Here is a 27,857-nt window from a genome sequence, read left to right as displayed (position 1 = left end):
TTACATAATTTCCCTGTGTTACGTTTATTATTTTATGCTGATTCTTAAAGCTTACGGCCTTTGGTGTCGCGACCACAAATATATATATATATATATATAAGACTTTCATAGAAAACAATTGTACAACTATAGTAAATATACATTGTACAGCGCTACAAAATTTGCTGGCACTATATAAATAATAAAATAATAATAATAATATACTTCTTTGAGTAGTCTTATTGGCACCATGTAAACTAACTACACTCCGCTCTACAATTTAAAAATAATTGAGAGAATAATTATATATATATGAAGTAGAAATACCCCTCAATAATGGTAATCTTTGAAAAAATAAAAATGTAAAATCCAATGACCTTGATACGTCCAATCAGTGATGCCATTCAACTGTGTTCCTGGAATGCCCGATGAGGTCAGACGAAGTGTTGGGCCAGAAGCAGACTGCTGATAGTAAATGTCATTATTGAAGATGAACACCTAGATGATAGGGAGCAAATTTTACAGAACTTTGATGATACAGCTTTTAATAGAACAATATTTTTTTTTGATGAAGGGGAAAGTATAAATGAAATCGTTCAGAATTGCCCTTGTTTTGCCACTTAAGCATACTTTGGGATATTTTTCTGTTTTAGGACACAAAATATCTAAGCAGATTAGAAATGAGTATGTTGTAGTAGGCACAATAAAACTGATGTCTGCATGTAAAGGTGTGTGTTCATTGCAACAATAAGTTAATGTCCCCAACATAGGGATAGATCTCTTTCTGGTATGGTTATATATTTATGCATGTAGGTGTGTATTACAAAAAAAGTTCTCCAAATGCCATTGTCTTTATGGTGAGAGGATTTGAATTCTGCCTTAAAGGACCACTATAGGCACCCATACCACTTCAGCTCTATTAAGTGGTCTGGGTGCCAGGTCCCCCAGGTTTTAACCCTGCAGCTGAAAACATAGCAGTTTCAGAGAAACTGCTATGTTTACACTACAGGGTTAATTCAGCCTCTAGTGGCTGTCTCTCCAGACCCCCATGACAGTAGGGAATAACTGTCCAGGTTTTGTCACCTATAGGGACGCTATAGGAACCAAAGCAACTTTAGCTTAATGGAGTGGTTTTAATATATAGATCATGCCTCTACAGTCTAACTGCTGAATTATCTCCAAATTGGAGTTAAAGCATGTTGTTAACGCAGCCCTAGCCACACCTCCCTGCATGTGACCTACACAGTCTTCCTACATATGTCCTGTTAAGAGAGATCTAATGTTTAAACTACCTTTATTGCAAGGTCTGTTTAATTTGGAAGTTCCTATCTCCTGCTCTGTTAATAGCCTGCAGGAGCCTCCTGTGTGTGATTCCAGTTCAGTTAACACTTACAAAGTTAACATAGTGTGCTGTTATACTTGATTAGAAATGAAATAATTTTTCATGCAGGCTGTGTGAGTCACAGACAGGGGAGGTATTGATAGAGCTGAATAAACAGAAACAAATAAGATTTACCGTAACTTCTAAATAGCAGAGAATTGCTATGGAGCATGATATATACACTAAAACAGCTTTTAGCTAAAGTTGTTTTAATGCTTAGGTTATCCCAATAAACTGAATTTTAGGAGGCACCCTGCATATAAAACCCATTCTTCAGTTTTTATTTAGCTGAGTGACTGTACAGGTAGCATTGTGTTTTACTTTCATGTAGAGGGAATTGATTTTAAACCTAGCTACAAAATATGTTAACGTAAATCTTTGAAACTTGCCATAAATGTGAATAAGAAATTTAGTGATGAAAAAAACAAGCATTTTTATACTACTGCAGCTCATGCCTTTCTGCATCGTTACACCTGGCAGAAAATGTTAAATTGAAAGCAAATATGCAAATGAGTCACCTTAACATGCCAGTTTAGTCTCAGTGTGAAGATATGACCAACAGAAATAGCCATGCTTCCCACTATTTAGAATTTTAGGTTTAATTGCATTCTGTATTTTTAAACTATACAAATTGGAGTACTCACTCCATAAGTCTATTTTTTTTTCTACAAAAGGGCTATGATATACACATTATTTATATTGTCAGTAATTAAACCTCATCGACAGCAGCGTCGATCGGAATCAATGGTATTAGAACTAGGATTTTGTAGTACTTTAGACCACATTCCTGCCCCGCATACCCAAGTCAAAATAACAGGACTGTTTAGAACAGGTTTACTGCTGCCAATGATGGAGGTCTTTACAGCACACTGACTCTAGGTGGTAGTCCTGTTTGCTTGTACCAGTAGTAGTAAGCATCACTTTACATTATCTTTACCTGGTTGCACAGGATAGAACCCTAAAAAGTTAGAATTACATCTGTCTCTCCCCTGCAAATAACTTCCACAGTAACACAATGCTTGCTGCAGATATATATATATTCTCTGACCATGTCCACTGTTTGCTATAAGGTAGCCTGCTTGAAATGTACTCATATACTCACCAGTTGGCTCCCACGAGGACCCCATGAAGCATACTGTAATGTACTCTCATTTATCAGAGGAGGCTTCAGGTCCCAGAGCTCCCTATGAAAAATATAACATTGTAATTACATCGTTAGCGATCTGCCTTTATAAAACAAACAAATAACACACTGAGAGATGAGCATGTGGAAGGCAATCCGTAGCTGTAAAATGAGAGGTTTATGTTGCACAGCTGAAATCTATGGGAGAATTGCCAATCTCAAAACTTCAGGATGAATTGACAAATATTCAGGGTCACAGGACTTATAACCTATAGCTCTTCCTGGGCTAAGTGCTTGTAGTCTATCATTGCGGTACAAGGATGGGCTAAGTGCTTGTAGTCTATCATTGCGGTACTAGGTACTAGGGTGGGCTAAGTGCTTGTCTATCATTGCGGTACTAGGGTGGGCCAAGTTCTTGTAGTCTTTCATTGCGGTACAAGGGTGGGCTAAGTGCTTGTAGTCTATCATTTTGGTACTAGGGTGGGCTAAGTGCTTGTAGTCTATCATTTTGGTACTAGGGTGGGCTAAGTGCTTGTAGTCTATCATTGCGGTACAAGGGTGGCCTACCATTGCTGTAATAAACAGCTCTAAGAGTATATGAAAAATGTGGAAGCTCACATTTTCTGAGTGGCATTCAATAAACAGTTTGAGAGAAAATAGGAGAACTGCACCCAAAGAGTGTTTGCACCATAACCATTACACTGAAATGTAGTGGTTGTGGTGGGGAGAGAGCTCTATTAATCTATGGAAAAAAAAAAAGTCGCACAAAAGTTACAACAGTAGATCAAAGAGGTGGAGTAAACATAGTAGTTTTTCTTCTATATTTCTTTATTTACGATATTTCAACAAAACTAGGATGTGTTCAAAGAATGATGACATTTTCATTCAATTACTTTTGATAAAATGTTATAATTCTGTTTTTTGTTTTTTAAATTTTGTTATATCTGTGGGATAATGATGGATTTTGTCGATTGTAGAGTAATAAATAAAAGGCCATTGATTATACATAGAAGGAGCTTTTTTTAATGGCTTCACTGTAAAGATGAATTAATTTCAAGGAATTTACAAGCATCCAGTAGCAAGGGTACTGCTCTGTCAATGGCGACGCAGACAGAATAAAGCTTTGGCTAAGCTGAGGTAGCATTTTTTTGAAATGCACATGGCATGTAGATGATTAATACACTATCAGTTGTTACATTGGAATGGATATGGTTTATGGGTGAGCAGTCACAAGATGAATTAAGTGCTTATGGTATCAGACAGCTAGAGAGATGCATTAGAAACGATGATCACTTAGTCTGACCATGGAAGCACCTTGTCTGTTACTCACAAAAACCCACCTGGTCCTGATATTGTACACGGAGTATGTAGCTGTGAAAGATACGCCTAAAACCTGAATCAGGATGAGGAAAAATTTGTGATACAGATACAGGTAGGACATGTGCAAGTGTAAGCTGTTAATAGGGCCAGCATGACAATGGGCATTAACAGTATATTTTCCATGTTGGGGGTAAAGACAAAAATCAAAGAATATGCTCAGGGCTAAATTTACAACGCAGGTGGCCCTTGGCACAAATACTACATTATTAAATCATACTCTTCACTCTAGAATGACCGAGATCATTTGTGATCTGACGTTAAAGCATTAATTACACAGTGGCAAATGGGGAAAAAATTACAGGAAAAATACGTCATATAATTCAGACACCCATGAGATTTATTTTAAAAATCTGAATTAATGTAAAAACCATCAAGAAGAATCAAAGCTGGCAAAAATCTCTACTTTGCATTAATCAAGTTGCATTATATTTTCAAAACATTTTCCAAATTTGGGATGATAGTCCAGTATAACTAATATACATTATTGGTATAAAGAATATGTGTAATTATAGGATTGTTTGGGTAAAAGTTAAAATTCCCTCATTGGGAGAATGAATTCATTCTGGACCCTTAAATCTCATGTCCCTCTTTCCTAGTTCAGTGAACCTTCTATGAATGTGTGTTCTTTATTGGTGTATATCAATCACAGCAATAAAACTCACAGTAATACACAACAAAATACTCAACAATGGTTACAAATTACTAGGTTATTAATTGATTTACATATATTTTGTCATAAATGTACTGCCTCGACCACACCTTCACACAGTAATTGTAATAAGTATATTCCTCTGGAATATTTAGAATAATTAAGTAGCCCCTGTAGAGGGCTATTTGTGGGAACATCCAGTTAAATCTAAACAGAACCTTAAAGGACAGCTGTTATACCCCAAACAACGTATGCTCATTAGATTGATCATACAACTCTATCTATACATTCTGCTGGAGTTTTGCTAGCAAATGTATACATTTGGAGAAAAACCTATTTACAAATATTTATTTTCTCCCAGCTGTCAGTCAATGCCTTGGCATCTCAAAGGAGGTTCCTCTGCTCTCCTCCAATAGCAACCATAGCACATGCATTGTGGTTGGTATGGAAACTCCCTTGCTGGTGCTTCTAGTGCCAGCTAGGGAGTATAATTAGGGCAGCGGTTCCCAAAGTGTGGGTCGCGACCCACTGGTGGATCGCAGGGCGATTCCCAGTGGGTCGCGCTGACCCACACATCCAGGGCCGCCGAGCAGTCAGGCAAGCAGACTGACACCAGGAGGGAGCCCGGCGGTTTGCCCTGTATGCCGCCGGGCTCCCTCCAGTCAGTCTGCCCAGCAGCTCCGGTCTGAGCTCCGCCGGGTGCAGAGCTGCAGACCGTGTGATAGAAGTCTCGCGAGCTCCCAGAGCGTTACCATGGCAACACTCTGGGAGCTCGCGAGACTTTTATTACACTGTTTGCAGCTCTGCACCCGGCGGAGCTCAGACAGGAGAGTTACCCCACTGGACCACCAGGAAGACACTGGACCACCAGGGAATTAAATGAAGGTAGGACACAGCCCCCAGATCCTGCCCCCTAATGTAAATAATTTTCTCCCTACCCCCCCCCCCCCAAACTGTAACCCATTCACTCCCTGCCCCCCTCCCCACCCTGTAACCCCTTCACTCCCTGCCCCCCTCCCCACCCTGTAACCCCTTCACTCCCTGCCCCCCTCCCCACCCTGTAACCCCTTCACTCCCTGCCCCCCTCCCCACACTTTAACCCCTTCACTCCCTGCCCCCCTCCCCACACTGTAACCCCTTCACTCCCTGCCCCCCTCCCCACCCTGTAACCCCTTCACTCCCTGCCCCCCTCCCCACCCTGTAACCCCTTCACTCCCTGCCCCCCTCCCCACCCTGTAACCCCTTCACTCCCTGCCCCTCCCCACCCTGTAACCCCTTCACTCCCTGCCCCTCCCCACACTGTAACCCCTTCACTCCCTGCCCCCCTCCCCACACTGTAACCCCTTCACTCCTTGCCCCCCTCCCCACACTGTAACCCCTTCACTCCCTGCCCCCTCCCCACACTGTAACCCCTGCTCTCCCTGCCCCCCCACACTGTAACGCCTGCTCTCCCTGCCCCCCCACACTGTAACGCCTGCTCTCCCTGCTCCCCCTCTGTAACCCATTTTCTTCCTGCCCCCCCACTGTAGCCTTCTCTCCCCCTGCCCCCCACTGTAGCCCTCTCTCCCCCTGCCCCCCCACTGTAGCCCTCTCTCCCCCTGCCCCCCCACTGTAGCCCTCTCTCCCCCTGCCCCCCCCACTGTAGCCCTCTCTCCCTCTGCCCCCCCCACTGTAGCCCTCTCTCCCCCTGCCCCCTACACTGTAGCCCTTTCTCCCCCTGCCCCCTACACTGTAGCCCTTTCTCCCCCTGCCCCCTACACTGTAGCCCTTTCTCTCCCCTGCCCACCCACTGTAACACTTTCTCCCCCTGCCCGCCGCCCACTGTAACCCTTTTTCACCCTGCCCCCCTACACTGTTACCTGCACACACACTCCCTACCACACGGTCACCCTCACCTGTCTCTGCGTGTATGTGTATCTGAGTCTCCTTTTGTGTCAGTGTGTGTGTATTTGTGTGTCAGTGTGTATCTGTTTACATGAGTGTATGTGTATCTTTGTGTAGGAAAATAAGTGTCATTGTGTGTGTATCGCTGTGTCAGTATGTGTATGTGTGTGTCTCTGTATGTGTATACACTGCACACATACTCCATGCAAAAAACATGCTTACATCCAAACACACATTGTGTATATGTATATTTTATATTCACAATATACACACTGCATCCATTACACACGCACTGCAATCAAACACAAACATTACATACAAAACACCCATGTATTAAAACACTAAAATGATATACAAACACACCTTCATTCAAACACCGACACTACACACAAAAAGCACACCTGCATTTAAAGTCCAGCACTACATTCAAACACCCCTGCGTTCAGACGCAAACATTACAAACAAGTACACCACTACATTCCAATGGCAACAGTACATACAAACACTCCCATACTTGCACACACATACTTAAAGGACCACTTCAGCTTAATGAAGTGGTCTGGGTGCCAGGTCCATCTAGGATTAACCCTGCCTGCTGTAAACATAGCAGTTTCAGATAAATTGCTATGTTTACAAATGGGTTAATCCAGCCTCTAGTGGCTGACTCATTGACAGCTGCTAGAGGCGCTTCAGCGCTTCTTACTGTGATTTTCAGTGAGAAGACGCCAGCGTCCATAGGAAAGCATTGAGAATGCTTTCCTATGGACTGGCTATATGCGCGCACGGCACTTGCCGCGCATGCGCATTCAGCCGATGACGGCTAAAGGAGGAGAGAGCCCGGCGCTGGAGAAAGGTGAGTTTTTAACCCCCTTTCTCTCCCTTCAGCCTGGCGGGAATGGGACCCTGAGGGTGGGGGGACCCTCAGGGCACTATAGTGCCAGGAAAACGAGTTTGTTTTCCTGGCACTATAGTGGTCCTTTAATACACAAACATGCTTACATTTAAACGCTCAAACACTGCTCACAAATATAACCCTGCAACGATGGGCAAATGGTAGATTCCCAGCAGGCATAGCATTGTTGAAGTTCTCCGACAGATGGAGATCTACCTTTTGGCCACACTTGCACTAGAGGGGGGCCCAGAAAGCATACTTGCACCAGGGCTCTCTCTACATTAGTTCCACCACTGGGATAATCAATGTGAGGGGCCTGGATGAGCAGGACACAACGTCTGATTCTGACTGAGTCTGTGAGTAAGCAGTTGTATGCCTCTAAAACTGATTGCCATGATATGCAAAGTTTCTGCCTCTAAAACTCCATGATATATCAACATTATGCATCTAAAACTGCCATGATATGCCAAATTATGCCTCTAAAACTGCCATGATATGCCAATTTTATGCATCTAAAGCTGATTGCCATGGTGTGCCAATTGTATGCTTTTAAAGCTGATTGCCATGGAGTGCCAATTTAATGCATCTGACTGTTTGCCAATTGTATGCCTCTGAAGCTGATTGCCATGATGTGCCAAGTTTATGCATCTAAAGCTGATTGCCATGGTGTGCCAAGTTTATGCATCTAAAGCTGATTGCCATGGTGTGCTAAGTTTATGTATTTAAAGCTGCCCTGATGTTCCAATTGTATGCCTCTAAATCTGGATGCCATAGTGTGCCATTTGTAAGCCTCTAAAACTGATTGCATTGGTGTGCCAATTTTATGCACCTAAAGTTGCCATGATGTGCCAAGTTTATACATGTAAAACTGATTGCCATAATGTAGCAATTTTATGCATCTAAAGCTGCCATAATGTTCCAATTGTATGCCTGTAAAGCTGATTGCCATGGTGTGCCAATTGTAAGCCTCTAAAGCTGATTGCCATGGTATGCCCAACTGTATGCCTCTAAAACTGATTGCCACGGTATGCCTATTTTATGCATCTAAAGCTGCCATAATGTTCCAATTGTATGCCTGTAAAACTGATTGCCATGGTGTGCCAATTGTAAGCCTATAAAGCTGATTGCCATGGTATGCCAACTGTATGCCTCTAAAGCGGATTGCTATAGTGTGCCAATTGTATGCCTCTTAAGCTGTTTGCTATGGTGTGCCAGATTTATGCCTCTAAAAGCAACTGACGAGATTTGCTCTGCTTCGGGAGGAGCAGAGGTGAGTGTTATACATGGAGTAACACCCACAAAGTGGCGCTGAGGATAAGTCAGTACATTTTTACATTTTACATTGAATACACCATGTATCTTGGTGCATTCAATGTATATTCATTCAATTTCAAGTCCATTTTCTTCATAACAAGTTTAATTATAAGAAACCCATAATTTATAGAAAACTAATAAATCTATTTTTAGAACTTTTTGAGTAGGTATGAAAATAAAACGTTTTGAATTTGGAAAGGGTAAATATATATTAAAGCTGTATAAAGTTTAAATGTACCTTTTAGGGTAATAAGTGGTGACTAGTAACAGTTACTCAGTGAATTTATATAAGATATGTAGATAACGAAGAAAAACTGTAATTCAGATCTGTGTAACTATTAGGAAAACCTTGCAAGTGTCACAAGGGAACTAAGAATATTCAGTACAAATTATCTATTTAGTAAATAGGTCACCTAAGTGCATTATCACTATCCACCTCCACTATTAACAGAGCAGTGTTGCACGTTCCTAAGCAGATATTTCCATTAGCTCTCCTGAAGTAAACCCTGCAGTGCATCGCTCTCAGCCAATGAGGCAAGCCTCGCACTGCTCGCTACTTATCTGCATATATTTTGTATCATATTGTTTAAATAAAGAAGTTTTTTGTTGTTACCCTCCTTATTATCACCTTTCACTGGATTGCGAGGATTCCATATATATTATTACTACTATCATGAAAAAAAAAGAATAATAATAAAAGTAGTAATAGTTAGGGGCGGGCCTGACTGCCATGCTGTAAGGCTGCATGAGACAGCAGCTCCAGCAGTCTTAAAACCTTTAACCCCACTAAAGCTGATCTTGTACTTACCTGGCAGCCAGAAGCAGTGGTCCTGAACCCAAAGGAGTACTTGACCCGAGACGAGGCTTGCAAACTATGTTCTTGTCCCTCGGGAGGATATTTGTCATCTTCCTAGAATGAGGCCTACTCAAGCGGTGAGTAGGATGGACAGCTGCTGCCCTGCTATCCTACCCGACTAAATTAAGCTGGACTCCCAAAGCTGTGTGCACCTGGCCCTGTTCCTCCTCTCTGGACCGGTGGGGTGATCCCGGTCCACACACTGTAGCCCCTACATTGACAGCGACTCCACAGTCCAAAGGTACCATGATACCGCTATTCAGACCAGGAGTCTCACTTAAAATGGCGGAAGCCTCGACTCCCACAGTTCACACCAAGGTGGACGCCAACCTTCCCTCCTCCCTAGAAAAAAATCCACATGGACTTATGGCAGAAGCTCACTACATATCTGTGGCAGCCTATTCAGCAGGAACAAAGGGGTATCCCATCCCAGCATATGCAAGACAAGTCCCACAAGTGGCGAAGAAGGTGGAGATACTGCGGGTCGGCGAATGTGGCACAGAATCAGCCAACATACATCAGCCCTAGAGGACTTACCCTTGTGCGTGCCTGAGCAGCTGGATCACAGTGTGAGCTGTCGCTCCCTATCCCGGTCATAACCTGTTGCACCTTCCTGATGGGGCCGCAAGCCTTGAAGACAGCCAGATTACAGCAGGACTATACCAGACCCCTAGAGGGTATCGGCTAAACTGAGCTCTCCCCTCAGAATTCATATTGCAAACCTTAGTTAGAAAATGTTATGTTCTGAGCCTCATCTTATGTTTATATCCTAATACTCATTTTTTTTCTGGGGCCTTACTATCCAACTACCCAAGGTGGGGGTCTATAGGGTGTTCACATACTATGCTGATGTAGCAATACCAAGATCAATGCAATTGTTGCGCACTAACCTCCTTATTTAAGTCTGAGCTGGCAAGCTTAACTTGTTCTTACTCTTAATCTTTACTTTATTGTCAACGTCACTGCTGCCAGCACTCATCAATCTTGGTCACAGAAGGTTCCTTTCTTATGCTTGTCACATGACATAGCTATCACTCTCTGATCCCTGTGACTTAGCCCTCATTATAATACTATTACAAAATGTGCAGGTTACCCATTATGCCACAATGTATTACTATGTTGTTTCATAATACTTGCGTTAGCTGTTGTGGCTCTGCAAGTCTGCTTGTATAACTATACACAACGTAAAATAAAGAATTAAAAAAAAAAATAGTAATAGTTATAATAAAATGTTTTTTCCTGTACATGAATATAACCCCATCACCTCCACCCCAAAACCATTTTTTAAAAATGAAAGCAAACTTTCCATCTCCAGTCCATCATAGATTCTAAGCTTGCCTTAAGCTCCAACCTTTGTCAAGAGTGTCAAGTGTAGGAAAAATATATAAAATGCAGTTCCTACTTTGTGTAATGTTTGAAAGAGAATTAGACCAGAAATGAAGAACAGATTCTGCAATAGGAAGAGAAGAGGAAACAATAGGAAAAAGTTATGTTTGAGGTGACAGTCACTTTAACTCTAATATTAAAAAGCTGCCATCCAGTGTTAATTTTGGCAGCAAATTTAAATTTAGTTTTAGTTATAGTCTTTTGACTAAAAGGCCATTTTAGTTTTAGTTCCCCCAGCCCTCTCTTGCCTCCATAAATATAGAAAGATCTTGCTTGTATTCAAGTCTGCAGCTCCTGGCTCTGCCCCTGTTTGCCTGGGAACCGCCTATATCTGCTGACATAATCAAAAGTTGTGGTCTGAGCCAATAACAATGCTTCCCCATAGGATTGGCTGAGACTGTCAAGGAGGCAGATCAGGGGCAGAGCCAGCACAAGTCAAACACAGTCCTGGACAATAAGCGTCTCCTCATAGAGGAGCATTGAATCAATGCATCTCTATGAGGAAAGTTCAGTGTCTGCATGCAGAGGGTGGAGACAGTGAATGGCAATGCTGCTCACTCTGCAGCACTGCCCATGGAAGCACCTCTAGGAGCCATCTGAGGAGTGGCCAGTGGAGTTATTACTTGTGTAATGTAAACACTGCATATTCTCTGAAAAGCCTGAGGGGAATGATTCAACTCACAAGAACAAATGCAATAATCTGTAGCTGTTCTGGTGACTATAGAGTCCCTTTAAGTCACCTAAATCTCAAAAATTTTAGTGGACTAAAATTGTTAGTTGACAAAATTAACACTGCTGCCATCACCAAGGCAACTTATAAAATGTGAGCCTTGGATTCCACAAGTAAAGTAGATTAGACCCACAAACACAATTTAGCACAATAGCTATGCAATTTGTTAAGTGCCATTAAATATGTCTCTTCGGGTTTGCATATATCAGAGTCCAAAGACTCAATAATATTATTTTAATATAAAAAAAGACAAAAGAAATGTTACACAGTGCTAAAATTACATACAAAAGACGTACAAAAAATAATAAATTAACATTTCTGTTCAGTTCTGGAAATAAAAGGAACTGAAACAAAACAGAACCTATACTAGTGCTAAAAATATCCCTAAGAGCCTTACAGTAGGCAACTGGACCTACTGGTTGATGTCCCGTCCGATGCTGTTCAGAAATAAAGCTCCAGAGGAGTTTTTAATATTTGTTTTTTGTAAAGTGCTTCATAGCCAACACATTTAACAGGAATTAGTTCTTATTAATTCAGATGTCTGTTGGTTGCAGTCTCTTCCAAGATAAGAATCTTTTCATTGGACCTGTGAGGGAGTATAATTCTGAAACAGGGTGTGATTAAGATAACCTGATTAATCACAAATTGCTATCACTGCAATGCCTATTAGTACATTGAGGTTTGACAGTAATTTCTCAGTGACATCTTACTAATTCCTTCAAGTACATTATTATTATTTCTATCGCGCCAACAAATTCTGCAACACTGTACAATTGCATGATTTAACCCACAGAATGAGAGCTTTCACAACTGCAAGGTTCTAAACTCTACGGATACCCCATCTGTTCCAATGAGATATCCACTAGCAATCATCATAACAGAAAGATGCTTGTTAGTAGGATTGATTATCAAATAAAACAGAGCTTAATGTTGGCACAGGAAAGGCCCAAGCATCTCTTGGCTGGTAGCATTTTGCAAGGTCCTGGTAGGCTGTTTCATCAGCCTGCAAGTTATTTATTATTTGCTTTGTAGCTGGTAGAGCAGCTCGGGTTCATAAATCCTAACATTTCCAGTGCACTAAGTACCACGCTGTATATGCACTTTTCTGAAAAAGTAAAAAAGAAGAACAAACCTACTTATCATGTCATTCATTGCTAATCCTTAGGGTTATCTGCTAAAAGGCGTCTGCAGTGCAACTAATTCATAGGGATTTTCTATTTTGTAGTTCTTGACGCTGTGGCTGTAAAACGAGCAGCTGCTATAGTAGACATTTGTGAGGGTATTTGCAGAATAAATATTACAATATTTATAAGAAAACATGTGTAAGATATTCAGAGACTCAAATTTATTCAGGGTTATTCACTACACACGGGATCTTGTTCACAGTTCAAATGGACAAAATCCATTGCAAACTATTGAATTTCAACAGTATTGGCAATTCTTAGATTTACTAATTCAAACTAGGTACTTCAAGTCAGGTTGGTCCGACCAATTCTGTAACATGCATTCAGAAGAGTTTGGAACCAATATGAAGCACAGGAATCAGAGATTTATCAACGGCTGCATGGCAACAGAACATAAACTGAATGCATTCTGTGGGATGCACATTTGCAAATTATCATTTACTCATTGGAAATTAATTGATAACATGATAGAAATATTTGCCTGCTGGCAAATAGTTAAAAAATACTCTTGGCAGCACAAGGTTTAATTATGAGTCGGCTAGCCACATTAAAAAAGTAAAGAAATTAAAAAATAAAAATCCTATGGGGGGGCAATAAGACTCCAGTATGATTATAATGGATGTATTTTACCCAATATATCTACTAACATGTTAAAAACTAGCGACTGAGCAGCCATTGCTGCCCAGTCCCTAGAAAAGGCCTCTTGTCATGGGAGCGGAGACCTAATATTAATAATAAAGGGTCCTCTCCGCTAATATTAGAGCAGCCTCCACCCCATGGCCTTGTTTAGTGACTAGACAGCAATGGCTGCTCAGTCGCTAGTTTTAAACATTTAGGAAGGTTAAATACCTTACTTTATATTAAGGTAAAATACCTTCATTTAGAGTATTATGAGGTTCTTATTAAACCCCTTAGGATTTGTATTTAATTGTTATTTTTTTAAAAACTTTTTCAATGTGGTAGTGATGTAGAATTATCGAAAATCTTTATTGAACCTGTATTGAATTATTGTACTAACTCCATTTTAACCCACATCACTATGACAGACCCTCCATTTTGTCTACATTACATGACAGAATTTCCTAACAGCATTTAGTATAATGAATAGAGACTGTATTTTCTATAAAGACATGACTAACCCCGGAATTGCTGAATCTCCTGTAATTTGCAACATAGTCTCTCTGAAGGCCATGAGAAGCTGGCCTAATGAAATGTTCTATTCATAAAAGAACCTTGCACCTGACCACGAGACTGACATCACTAACTACGCAAAATGACGCCCAAGCCCCCCTTTCCACCGAGTAAGCCTCGTGCTGGGAAAGATGGCGCTTGAGCCATCTGTCCACACCCGTGTCCAGAACAATACCACCTCTCGGTGGGAGGGCACCTAACTAACCACTTAGTTTTTGAGCCAATTAATAATATTGATGGGTGGACATTGACATATCCACTTAACAATTAATCCAATTAATGATGTTTATTTACTGATATCTTGATAATCAATGATGATGCAATTTCGCTCTTATAAGGGCCTGCGAGCCCGCTTTTCTTCAGATGCTAATACATTTTCTCGAAGTTATTTTAACCTGAACTCCGTGTGTCAGTGTGAATTTACTTCTGCGTATACGCAATTTAATCATCTCAGATTTGGACAGGAACAGATAGACATTTAAACATATTTGTTTATTTCTAAATTTATCTACATCAATTTGGCGCATCCAACGTGGGGCACCGGGCTATGGCCTCTGGCCGGTAAGCCGTCCTAAGGAAGACGCTGTTGGACGGAGGAATCTGGGGGGGAAGGAAAGGAGATTGATCACCTCTGATTACACGGTAGAGACTTCTGCAGAGCCACCGGTATGTTCCAGCCCCTTTGATTGACCCATCCACGTGTCTGTGACTGCTGCCGGGAGGACATCAAAGACAGGTAATATCTTGCCCGGTGTCTTGTTGTTACCCACCTGTTTACCTGCATTTAGTCTATCTGTTGCCTGGGTGTGTTTGTATTGGCCTGTTTTAGCTTAAGTGCCCGGGTAGAGTGTTTGTCTGTGTACCCCTTTTGGGATAAAGGGGGGTGGACCTGTGGTAGTTTGCCTGGGGTCCTCTGTTTGCCTGTTTACTCCTTTTAGGAACCACGTGGCTGTGGTTGTAAGGAAAAAGGGGGTGGACCTGTGGAAGTTTTCCTGGGGGTCTTCTTTGCCTGTTTACCTCTTTTAGGAGCCTCGTGGCTGTGGCTGTAAGGAAAAAGAGGGTGTTGGATTTGTGGAGATTGTGTAGACTCATAGTTTCCTGGGGGTCCTTCTGGTGTCACTTTGATAGCCTAGCTAGCCTCATTGTGCACATAGCTCTGCTTGCAGAGAGGTGGTAACCTCCAGCTTCGAGCGCTGAGGCTGGTGGAATTCCAATTTTATTTGTGGCGGGCGGATTCAAGCAGGTATTGCTGTCTCCAGCACCACGTAGTAGTGAGACTTACGGGTGGGTCCGTAGGGGCGCTACGGGAGTGAGGATAGAGGTGGCCACACTTAGTGGACTGCTGTAACGAGGGAGGCTACGGATCTCGGGCCGGTGTTAGTTGTTTTCCGTGGCCGCTGGTAGTGAGACTTATGAAAGTCGTTCTCCGAGCGGGGACACTACGAGGTTGAGGGAGGTGACTTTGGTCACATGAGTAAAGGAAAGGGATTACTGTTGATTTTATATGAACTGTGATGCATGCACTGTATTTCAATTGAATTGTTGTGTTTTTTTTGTTTAATTGGGAGTCATTCAAACTCCTGTGTCTGTCTCTACTTTCACTTCACTTTGACTCTTACTCTACTTCCTATATTATTTACACTATCCACTCCTATTTCTCTTGTGAGAGAAGTGATTGGTCACACACTTCTCACCCCGCTCCAATCCGTGGCTACCACCTCGGGTACACGGATTCAGTGACTAGTCTACGTTTTGGGAAGACGCACTTGGGGGGACCCACCCTTCCTAGTGGCAGTCGAGCATTGTAGACGTTCTGTTACATTTTCCTTTCCCTATATCTGGGACGCCTGTTATAGGGGGATATGGGACAGGAATTGAGTAAGCCCGGTAGGGGCTGGCTCGCGTGTGATTTAGTTGAAGATAGAGAGGGTGAGGAGATGGTTAAAGGTGTTGAAAAGATTGCTAAAGTGTGTAAAATTGCTGTGCCTTCATGTGGTAGATTGCAGCCAGAAAGCTGGCGTAAATTACTGACAGAGAAGAAAGGCAAGCTTACAGATAATGATTTATTGTGTACTGCTGAAGCATGGTACAGAGTAGCGAAGGCTATTCAGCAGGAAGGTTGGGTTGAGGAAGAAATAGATCATAAAGGTGTAAAACTGTATGTGTATCATAATAATTGTGTTGCTGGGGCATTCCCTCAGCCAGCGCCCCAAAATGGCGCCCAGGGGATGTCCATTCCCAAGGTTCAGTCAGCAATAGGTGATAGCCAGCTGACCATGTCCCCTACTCCCAATCCTCCCATCACCCATCCCGTCATTTCCCCTGTTTGTCCGGTCCTGAATTCTGATGGATCTCTATTTTCCCCTTCACCATCCCTAACATTCCCATCATCCACATCCATCCCTGCACTACCTTCTCTGCCTAATCCTAACATCTCATCCACCATTCCTTCTCTACGCTCTCTCTCCGCTGAAAATCCTACCCTCCCGTCTGCATCCACCCAGTTCACTAACCCCTCCTCCCTTGCTACTGCCAATCCTACTACACCCGCTCCGGCTCCTCCTACCACACCCATCTCTGCTAATCCCTCTCCGTTCTCTCCCTTACCCACTCCTCCCACAGCCCAGGTTCCCACCTCCTTCCCTAATCCTTACCCAGCTATCCCGCCCTCCCCAGGTTCCGCCCTAGCCCCCACCCAGATGGCCTGGCCATACCCCTTCCCCTACCCCATGGCCCTGCCCTATCCAAATTATCCCTACCCCCTTCCCCAAGCCACTCCCCAGACCCCGGTCATGCCCAGTCCGGCACAGTCTGCCCCGGATGTGCCCACATCCAACATGGCCACCACTTCCTCCCTTAACCCTAACGCAGCTTCCTTTCACGCCTCCAATATGGCGGCCCCCAGTCATCCAGCACCCCTGATGCCGGTACTTCCCGGTGACTATTCACCCCAAGCTCATAACCCACTAGCCACTCCAGCATCTGGGAATCCCTCATTTCCCCCGGTTCTGACACCTCAGGTGGTCCCGTTACGCAGAAGGGCCCAGGCCACAGATGAAGATGAGGATGAGGAGGGATCCCAGGACTCACAGGAGGACGCGGGGCCCCCGCCCCGCCGTTCCCTCGTTGATCCTTTTGGACATACAGGCCAGGGGGATCGGGCCCCTCCTAAATATGTAGCTTTTAATCCTACTCAAGCTAGTGCTCTAATGAAATCACTCCCTGACCCAGAAAAGCAACCTATGCCTTTTTACCGAGGAATAGTTCAGATTCAAAAGACTTATTCCGCAGCATGGCGTGACTTACTGAGCATTTGTGCTATTAAAGCCGGGGATGCATATTGGCCCAGCATGGCCCGCCACCTCAGTACAGATCTGCTTATAAGTGACATTGATTACCCTTCCGGAGTAACTTTTTGCAACCAACTAAAAGAGTGGGCTAAGGACAAACTTGCAGATCAGGCTGCTGGCCTTACTGATATTATACAAGACAAGGGAGAATCAGTGGAAAGGTTTCATGCAAGACTGTTTCAAATGTTTACAGATTTGGGTTTTGATCTCACTGACAAGATTCATTCACAAATGCTGTCTGGTGCATTTGTCCAAGGTGTTAAAGACTCCATACGCAAGGGAATCATTGCTGCACGCCCTGAATATAAGGTAGTCCCTCTGGATACCTTACTCTTAGTTGCTAGGGGTCTGGAATCTGCCCAGACTCCCAGGAGACCCAATTCAGCTCCTCTCATGGTGTCCCGCACCGGACCTGTCCCAAAAGGCACCAAACCCGAGGATGGACATTGCTTCAATTGTGGGGCTAAGGGACATTTCAGAAGTGATTGCCCTGAACCCAAGAAGATGTCCAAGCCTGCCCCTGCCCCTGCCCCCAAGGCCACAAAAACGGTTCCAATTGTTGAGGAACCAGATGATTAGGAAATTGGCAAGCCTGTGTCATTAACCCCTGTCATGGTAGTGTCTTCAGGGGATAAGGGGGGGCCACTTGCCACTGTGACTCTACCCATTGAAGGACAACCTACTACCTTTTTGGTTGACACAGGTGCAGCCCGAAGTGTTCTAAGAGAACAAGACCTGCCAGATCCATCATTTCTGTCAAATATTGATGTATCTTGTGTTGGAGTGGATGGCCAACCAAGACACAATCCCTTAACAACTCCATTACGAGTTGGCAACTACCCCAGCTTGCTTGCTCGTTTTGTGGTATCCTCCACATGCCCAATTAACCTGTTAGGCGCTGATGTCCTCTCCCGCCTGCAGGCCTCTATTACATTCACTCCAGATGGACAAGTAGAACTGTCTACCCCTCTATCTGTATCAGACACCTCAGCCTTGTGCTCCCTGCCTCTGATGCTCCATCTAGAAGAACCCCATGGGGAGGCAAAGGAACTGAGGTCCAATTCCCCGGATTCACTAAAGACAAGGTTACCTGCAAAACTAGGGTCCTCAGGCCCAGAGGACATAGGCCACCTAAAAGTTCCACCTGTGGTGGTAAAGCTCATTCCAGGGGCAAAATTACCAAGAAAACCACAATATCATTTAAAGCCAGCACAAGCTGCAGCCATTTCAATTCAAATCAAAGCACTCTTGGAGAAGGGTGCTCTCGTGAAATGTGAATCAAAATGTAACACCCCATTATTTCCTGTGAAGAAGAAAACTCCAAAAGGTGAACCAGAGAAGTACAGAATGGTTCAGGATCTCCGTGCTGTCAATGAAGCAACAGTCCTGGACACCCCTATTGTGCCAAACCCACACACTCTGCTCTCTGGAGTCCCACCATCTGCAAAATACTTCACAGTCATTGATCTGGCTAATGCCTTCTTCAGTGTTCCACTGGATCCAATTTGCCAATACTTGTTTGCCTTCACCCATGAAATGCAACAGTATACATGGACTGTCATGCCCCAAGGGGCACAAAACTCTCCAAGCCATTTTGCAAAACCATGTGCTCCATCCTTGACCCATGGCAAGCAGACCATCCAGAAGTTGTACTACTCCAGTATGTGGATGATTTACTGCTCTGTGGAGATGACATACCCACAACTGAAGAATGTTCAATTAATCTCCTTTGCTATCTAGCAGAACAAGGATGCAAAGCTTCACTTCTCAAGCTGCAATTCTGTCAACCTGCAGTAATCTTCCTTGGTCATTGTCTATCTCAAGGTACCAGACATCTCACTCGGGACCGAGTCAGAGCAGTACTGGATATTCCACCTCCAAGGACTTCAAAATCTCTACATGCCTTCTTAGGCCTCATTTCCTACTGCAGAGCATGGATCCCAGAAGCTGCTTATGCAACCACTCTATGATGCACTCAAGTCAGACCCATTCTGCCTGACCAATGAAGCACTGGACAATTTCCATACACTAAAACGTGCCATTGCATCTGCTCCTGCTCTGGGCCTGCCTGGGGTTACAAACCAAAAAGTGCCTTATCTAAAGTAGATGATCATGTTAGATCCCTTCTCCAAAGAATGACTCTGAGAAAGCCTGGAGGAGGCATACCAATGAAATTAATCCTAAATATTGAGCATCCCAGTCCAACAGATGCAGACCAGTATGTAATGGGAATGTATTGGAAGAAAGGTTCCTATAACAAGTTAGGGCATTTCTACCTTAACCTCCCTGGCGGTATTCCCGAGCGTGACTCAGGGTTAATTTTCGCTGCCAGAAGCGGTAACCCCGAGTCACGCTCGGGGTAGATAAGATGTACTTACCTCCGCCGCGATCTGCTTCGGGAGGACTGCCTCACAGCCCAGGCAGCCCTCCCACGGCAAATCAGGCCCCCGGGGGCCATGTGATGCTCTCAAAGAGCGATCACATGGCCCTCTATAGCTGGCTGTGGATCTGCCAGCAGGGGGACTGTTTGAAATATCAGACAGTCCCCCTGCTGGTGGGAAGTATAAAAAAATAAATAAAAGACAAGTGTAAAAATAAATTAAATATATTTTTATATATATATATATAATATGTATATATATTATATAATAATATATATACATATTATATATATGTAACGTCATACAAAGTGTATTTTAATATTAATATAAGTATATATAAATATTAAAATACACTTAGAATGACGTTACATATATATAATATGTATATATATTATATATATAATAGATGTACATATATATATATATATATTATATATAAATACGTATAATTAAAATAATAAATAAAATAATAAAATAAATAAATAAAATATTGAAACAAAATTTTATATAAATTATATATGCATATGTAATTTAATTCTAACTGTATTTTCTTATTAATATATATATATATATCAGTAACAAAATACACTTAGAATGACATTCTATATATATCTATATACAGTATATATAAAATACAAATAACCGCAAATATATATATAGATAAATACATATAATTACATAAAAGATTACATTAGTATACACGTAGAATTTAAATACCTATAAATGCATATATATTAAAATTCTACATGTATATTTAAATAATCTTTTAACGTAATTATGTGATTTGATTAATTAAAATTTGATTGACATGCCTGACATGGGGGCGGAACTGGGCGGGTAATTCAAATGCAAAAAAATGGTACCGCTTTTGGTACAAAATTCCTGACATAATCATACCGCCAGGGAGGTTAAAGATATGTGCAACTCTTCAGAGTGGCAAGGGACCACCCATATGGTCTCAAATCCATTAAAACCACACATTCAGTCCTTTAAAGACATGATGGCCATTGCAAACCCCACCTTTGAAGACACCATGGCCGCTGAAACAGGTTTTAATGATGTTAATCTATGGTTAGAATGGATGAAATATAATGCCAACAAGCATAACAGAACCGCATGCTATGTGTGTGGCGGTGCCCCGCCTCACCTGGGCACCGTGCCTTTAACCTTGCCAGTAGATATAGAAGAATGTGTTTTGAGTCTTTTTGCCTACCACTACGATTTCAATAGGTCCATATGTAAAGCATGGACAGTAGAGTATCCTCTTCTAGCCAAGGATGTCAAACCCCCAGATGGTGTTACAGTCTATAAAGGTAATTACACCTGCTATGCTAATTATGATGGAATTGGTAAATTTTTGGGTAACTTCTCTAAAGGGTATTGTGCCACCTACAGAACTGTCTCCATGAACCTTCTACAATTCCATACTAGGTCACTGGGGGATATTTACTGGTTGTGTGGGGATTTACAGCTAAGATCCAGGAAGGACAAGGAATGGTGGGGGGAGTGTACTCTGGCTAAAGCCATCATGCCTATACATATTATCTCTGACACACACCCCGACACATATGAGTCCAAACACACACCAACCAAGGTAAAGCGTGAAGCCCCAGTAAAAGGCAGTTTTGACCCTCACATTTACATTGATGCCATTGGGGTGCCTAGGGGGTGCCCAATGAATTTAAAGCAAGAGATGAAGTTGCTGCAGGATTTGAATCACTTTTCACCATAGTTACTGCAAACAAGAATTTAAATTGGATAAATTACATTTATTACAACCAACAACGCTTTGTTAATTACACCAGGGATGCCCTCCAGGGTTTAGCCGAACAGCTGCAGGCTACATCTCAAATGTCCTTCCAGAATAGAATGGCCTTAGACATGATTCTAGCTGAAAAAGGAGGTGTATGTAAAATTTTGCCCGACACCATGACATGTTGTACTTACATCCCAGAAAACACAGGCCCTAATGGTAAAGTTACCTTAGCCATAGAGAAATTAAATGAGCTCTCTGAAGAGTTAAAAAGGAATTCTGGGATAAAAGATCCCTGGGAAAGATGGTTTGGTTGGATGACAGGATGGCAAAAAGCTTTAATGCATATTGGTATAGCAATACTAATTTTTCTTTTTATCTTTGCTCTTCTCGTTTGTTGTGTCCTCCCTTGTCTGAGAAAATTCCTCCTGAAGACTGTAGACCAAGCGGCACCCACTTTCGCACATCTCACAGTTGATGACCAAGATTTCCAAGATCTCAACTCACCCTGTATACCGCTGCAAACTATCCCTTTTATTGATAAAGTGCAAGAATTCTAGGTAGGGACCAGCTTAGGGACAGCATCTGTCTGTATGGGAAAAGACTACCGTGTGGAGAAGTGGTGGGTTAGCCATCGTGGGCCACCCATGGTAGTGAAGCGTTCGAGTGCCATGCAGACGGATGAGTTAGCCTACTAGGGTCAGATGAAGGGACAGAATTGCACTTTGCAATAACACCTAGCTAGCGGCCACGGGGTTTCTGTGCCTTTGGGCTAACACGTCTTCTGATACTAACTAATAAAGTTTATCTTTTAGAATCTAACATTTCATAGGGGGGACTGATGTAGAATTATCGAAAATCTTTATTGAACCTGTATTGAATTATTGTACTAACTCCATTTTAACCCACATCACTATGACAGACCCTCCATTTTGTCTACATTACATGACAGAATTTCCTAACAGCATTTAGTATAATGAAAAGAGACTGTATTTTCTATAAGGACATGACTAACCCCGGAATTGCTGAATCTCCTGTAATTTGCAACATAGTCTCTCTGAAGGCCATGAGAAGCTGGCCTAATGAAATGTTCTATTCATAAAAGAACCTTGCACCTGACCACGAGACTGACATCACTAACTACGCAAAATGACGCCCAAGCCCCCCTTTCCACCGAGTAAGCCTCGTGCTGGGAAAGATGGCGCTTGAGCCATCTGTCCACACCCGTGTCCAGAACAATACCACCTCTCGGTGGGAGGGCACCTAACTAACCACTTAGTTTTTGAGCCAATTAATAATATTGATGGGTGGACATTGACATAGCCACTTAACAATTAATCCAATTAATGATGTTTATTTACTGATATCTTGATAATCAATGATGATGCAATTTCGCTCTTATAAGGGCCTGCGAGCCCGCTTTTCTTCAGATGCTAATACATTTTCTCGAAGTTATTTTAACCTGAACTCCGTGTGTCAGTGTGAATTTACTTCTGCGTATACGCAATTTAATCATCTCAGATTTGGACAGGAACAGATAGACATTTAAACATATTTGTTTATTTCTAAATTTATCTACATCAGTAGCTGGCTTTTAGCCTTCTGGCAGAGGTTGGTCTGGCTGAAATCTGGACCAGATTCCCGGCTTGTTTACATAAAAACATAGAATGTGACGGCAGATAAGAACCATTCGGCCCATCTAGTCTGCCCAGTTTTCTAAATACTTTCATTAGTCCCTGGCCTTATCTTATAGTTAGGATAGCCTTATGCCTATCCCACGCATACTTAAACTCCCTCACTGTGTTAACCTCTACCACTTCAGCTGGAAGGCTATTCCATGCATCCACTACCCTCTCAGTAAAGTAATACTTCCTGATATTATTTTTAAACCTTTGCTCCTCTAATTTAAGACTATGTCCTCTTGTTGTGGTAGTTTTTCTTCTTTTAAATATAGTATCCTCCTTTACTGTGTTGATTCCCTTTATGTATTTAAATGTTTCTATTATATCCCCCTGTCTCGTCTTTCCTCCAAGCTATACATTTTAAGATCCTTTAACCTTTCCTTGTAAGTTTTATCCTGCAATCCATGAACCAGTTTAGTAGCCCTTCTGTGAACTCTCTCCAAAATATCAATATCCTTCTGAAGATACGGTCTCCAGTACTTCGTACAATACTCCAAGTGAGGTCTCACCTGTGTTCTGTACAATGGCATGAGCACTTCCCTCTTTCTACTGCTAATACCTCTCCCTATACAACCAAGCAGTCTGCTAGCATTTCCTGCTGCTCTATTACAATGTTTGCCTACCTTTAAGTCATCTGAAATAATTACTACAAAATCCCTAGATGTGAAGGTTAGTACTGTATCAAATATTCTGTACTCTGCCCTTGGGTTTTTACGTCCAATATGCATTATTTTGCACTTATCCACATTAAATGTTAGTTGCCACAACTCTGACCATTTTTCTAGTTTACGTAAATCATTTGCCATTTGGCTTATCCCTCCTGGAACATCAACCCTGTTGGAAAAGTTTGTATCATTCGCAAAAATACATATCTTACCATCAAGACCTTCTGCAGTATCACTAATAAAAAATATTAAAGAGAATGGGCCCAATTTTCTGGACTGCTCCTGTTAGCAATGATTGGTTGGGGTCAGGGCTTGACCTCCATGCTGGCTGGATGTGCCCCGGGAGAGCTCCGCACCTGTCCCTTAATTTATGGGAATTTATTGTCAATTATATCTCTCAGGACGAGTCTCGCTACAACTCACCTTCACCCTGACCAAGCTGGTCCACCATAGAGTTGCCATAAGTGGAATTCTGTGCAGTTTCGGTGGCTTAAGCAGTGCGGCAAGTGGGACCGGAGAGGCGGACAATCATCTAACCTGAAGCAGCCGGGTCCCTGCAGAGCTACATTGGTGCCCCGTTCTCCTCCCCCCCCCTTTGGACCAGTGGGGGTGATCCTGGTACGCTCCTGGGAGGCTTCCCGCTTGCAGCAAGTACAGGCAAAGAAGAGGCCAACAAATCGACTTATGCGAAATGGCGGATGCCACATGTTACACCACTAACACCCTACATCATGGAATACCCAACATCATGGACAACATTTTCGACAACCTCTGGAGGAAGCTGGAGCAGAGAGAGAGAGACAGTCTGCTTAACAGGAGCCGAGTGGCCACTCACCTAAGGTGCGGCCTTTGCGTCTTCATCACAGGCCTGCAACTCTTGCAGTGGAGAGGGCGCGAGCATGGCAGCGGAGCAGAAGGCAGCCCCTGTCTGTCAACCAGTCGACACAGAGGCCGGACCTAAAAAAAAACCAAGCCAGAGTCTCTCTGGGAGGCTAAAGTGCCGAAGGGAAATCCGAATAACCTCAGGGTACTGGGCTACCTGCAAATGTCTGAGCAGGGAGACCTGAAGCACTTCTCCAGGTTGCTGGACTGTGCTTTTGCCCCTTAAAGGGCATAGGCTAAGCTCGGCTATATGATGGAACTCTCTTGGGCTTCTGCCTACTTCTCTCTTTAACAAAGTTTATGTGGGGGAACTGGATTTGCAGACTTAGATTACAATTTTATTTTCAAGTTATCCTGCTCCCCTTATGCTACTTTCCTGCCCTCAATTCAGTTAATTCTCAATTGCTAATCTGGGGGATCTTCCAAGGGGTTTATACAGTTGGATAATTGATGCTGTCTAGCAATTTAATACCTTAAAAAAAGGTGCAGTTTTTCAAGTCATGTTTTATGCCCTTACCAAATACTTGTTTTCTGTATTTGCAAGCATGTCTTTACTCACAATTGTAACTCTTATTGCACTACAAAAATAAAAAAATAAAAAAAACAATGGTTGGTTAAATAAATCTGTTAATGGTTTTGCTAGTACACCACTAAGCTCTTTTAATAACTTTGGGTGTATTCCATCAGGCTCCATCGACTTATTTGTCTTTACTTTTGACAGTTGAAATAGAACCTCTTGCTCTGTAAACTTATATGTAACAAATGACTCATTTGTCCTTTTTCCTAACTGAGGTCCCGTTCCTTCATTTTCATTTGTAAATACTGATCAAAAATATTCCTTGAGGCAGTCAGCTAGACCTTTATCCTCTTCTACATTTCTTCCTTCTCTTGTTTATAATTACTAAATGCTAACTTTTTGTTTTTTACTATTTTGGCTACTTCTGCGGAGTACCACAGTGGTTTCTTCCTTTTTCTGTTCTTACTGACAAGCCTAATGTAATTTTCTGTTGCTTTAAGTAGTGCAACTTATAAATAATACCATTTCTCCTGGACTCCATTTAAACTGTCCCAGTCTGATAATGACTCCTTTACGTATATTCTAAATTTTAGAAAAGTCTGTTTTTCTAAAATCTATAACTTTTTATTTGAAACTTTGAAAGTATTGTAAACGGCAAGATTAATTGAAGATGGCTAAGAATTCTATATGATCTGAAAGCTTGGACTATACAAACTAGCATTTAACAGTATTTACACCAGTTATCTTTAACAAATCATTTGTATTAGTGTAAACACTACCCTTCCATTAGAATAAATTAATTCACGTTTAACCTAAACTCGAAATCAGCTTGCTTGGTTTATTACTGAATCCTTCTAATAACGGTTTTCAATAAAAGCTACTTTATAGGGTATAGTACAGTTCCTTATTTAAACACACCTCACTCCTGTCCAGGTAGCTGAAAGATAATATGTCATTACTTCTTGTTTAGTGTATAATTGTTCAGACTGCTGCTAAATATCAAATACAGTATTCTTATTGAATAAGATAAATACACAAATTATCATTCACACATGAAAAAAGTTTGGTAGTTTCCAAATTCATCACACGTTGAAAAATGTATTATGGATCCACATTATTGTTGAATTATTTATCACTTTTAAACTGTTTAAAGTTACAGATTTACAGTTTATGTAAAGTTGTAACCACAAGCTAGAGCAGGTCTAACCTTAAAGTGACTCTAGGTAGCAGTCAAGGTCCCAGTGGTTATTAAGGGGCCCCAGGACCATAATTTTGCTTGGCCCCTTTAACCTTACTTACCTGAAGAATGAAGAGGGGGCTGAAACTGGTAAATTGCCTAGGTTCTGTGGCATCTTAATCATTCTCTGCTACAAGCTGACGTCTCAAGAGCTATTTAGAAATGAGTTAGAATGATGTATGTGAGCAATGTAAGTGACAGGGGTGCTTAGATACACCACAGTTCAGGGCTGTAGGCTGCTGCTTAAATGGTTGTGAGTTTTTCTATTTCTTGCCTTTTTGTGCATTATTGCCACAATGCTTAGGAAAGAGGAGGAGGTGGGAAGGTCAAGCTACTCCTGCAAAATCCATCAACTTCTTCTGGAAATTTCTTTTGTTTATCCAATAAAAATACTGACATATTCCCATTGCTGTATTCTGTCTCAGAAGCTAAACTTTCCGACTCCATAGACAATGTGGTTATTCGCCGAGTCAATATATTGATTGCATTTAATTGTAATGACAGTGCGTGTGCACTTTGCTAGAACACAACCAACTATTTTCAGTGGAGACTGCCAACACAGCTTTTGCCAACCAACTTGACATTTTAAATGAAAAGCAAAACCTTCAGATAAATGTCCTGGATTTCTGTAATATAAATTCTCCAGAGATGATAAATTGAAGAAACATTTTCTCTATCAATTCTACTGCTATATCCTTGCAGATGGTGGCTGTAAAATTGTAGCTATAGTATAGTATCTGTGCAGATTGGATTTTAAGAGCATCTTTTTTTTCTTTTCTTTCTGTTGTATAACCTATGTTTGCTATTATGGTTCAAATTGGGATCACACCTATAGCTGGCCATTATACAGAATGCAGGGGTGTTGATGCTAATGCATGTTCTTAAAGAGACACTATAGACATCTAGACCACACTTCAGCACACAGAAGTGGTCTGGGTGTAGTGTCCCTGTCCCACTTAGTCTTGCAATGTGAAACATTGCAGTTTTAGAGAAACTGCAATGTTACATTGCAGTACTAAGACAGCCTCTAGTGACTGTCACTCAAACTGCCACTAGAAGTGCATTCTGCTTGCCAGGCTAACTGATCCTGGAAATTCTGTGTGAGGTCATCCAGCGTCAGTTAAATCGCCATAGGAAAGCATTGAAGCAACGTGGTGGGCCTAATGCACTATTGGTGCTCGCCACACAAGCGCATTAGGTCCCAGCCATCAAAGGAGGCGGAGCGCAGATTCGGCTCTGAGATCGGGTAAATAAAGGGTTTTAAACCCTTTATTGGCCAGGGGGACGCAATGGAGGAGGGAGGCAGAGGGAGCTATAGTATTAGGAAAACAGTTTTGTAATCTTAACACTATATTATCCCTTTAAGGCGAATGCCTGTGACTAATCTTGTTTTGCCTGTCATCGCTACTGATAGAAGAATCAGTAAATTGTTGAAGCAGGT

General features: G+C 42.2%; 1 protein-coding gene across 3 annotated transcripts in view; it reads right to left on the bottom strand.

Moving 5' to 3' along the window:
* LOC134568020 (inactive dipeptidyl peptidase 10-like) overlaps window positions 1-27,857 on the bottom strand; it is a 147,826-nt gene that overhangs the window by 63,873 nt on the left and 56,096 nt on the right. For all 3 annotated transcript variants that reach the window (XM_063426249.1, XM_063426258.1, XM_063426266.1), the window contains exons 6-8: window positions 3,824-3,876; window positions 2,463-2,544; window positions 357-477 (exon numbers count right to left, since the gene is read on the bottom strand). In XM_063426249.1, coding sequence (XP_063282319.1) covers window positions 357-477; window positions 2,463-2,544; window positions 3,824-3,876 — 256 coding nt within the window. The remainder of the gene's footprint in view (window positions 1-356; window positions 478-2,462; window positions 2,545-3,823; window positions 3,877-27,857) is intronic.

Source organism: Pelobates fuscus, chromosome 1 (genome assembly GCF_036172605.1).
Source record: "Pelobates fuscus isolate aPelFus1 chromosome 1, aPelFus1.pri, whole genome shotgun sequence".
NCBI classification, from domain to species: Eukaryota; Metazoa; Chordata; class Amphibia; order Anura; family Pelobatidae; genus Pelobates; species Pelobates fuscus.
This window is presented reverse-complemented; position numbering and strand designations above follow the sequence as displayed.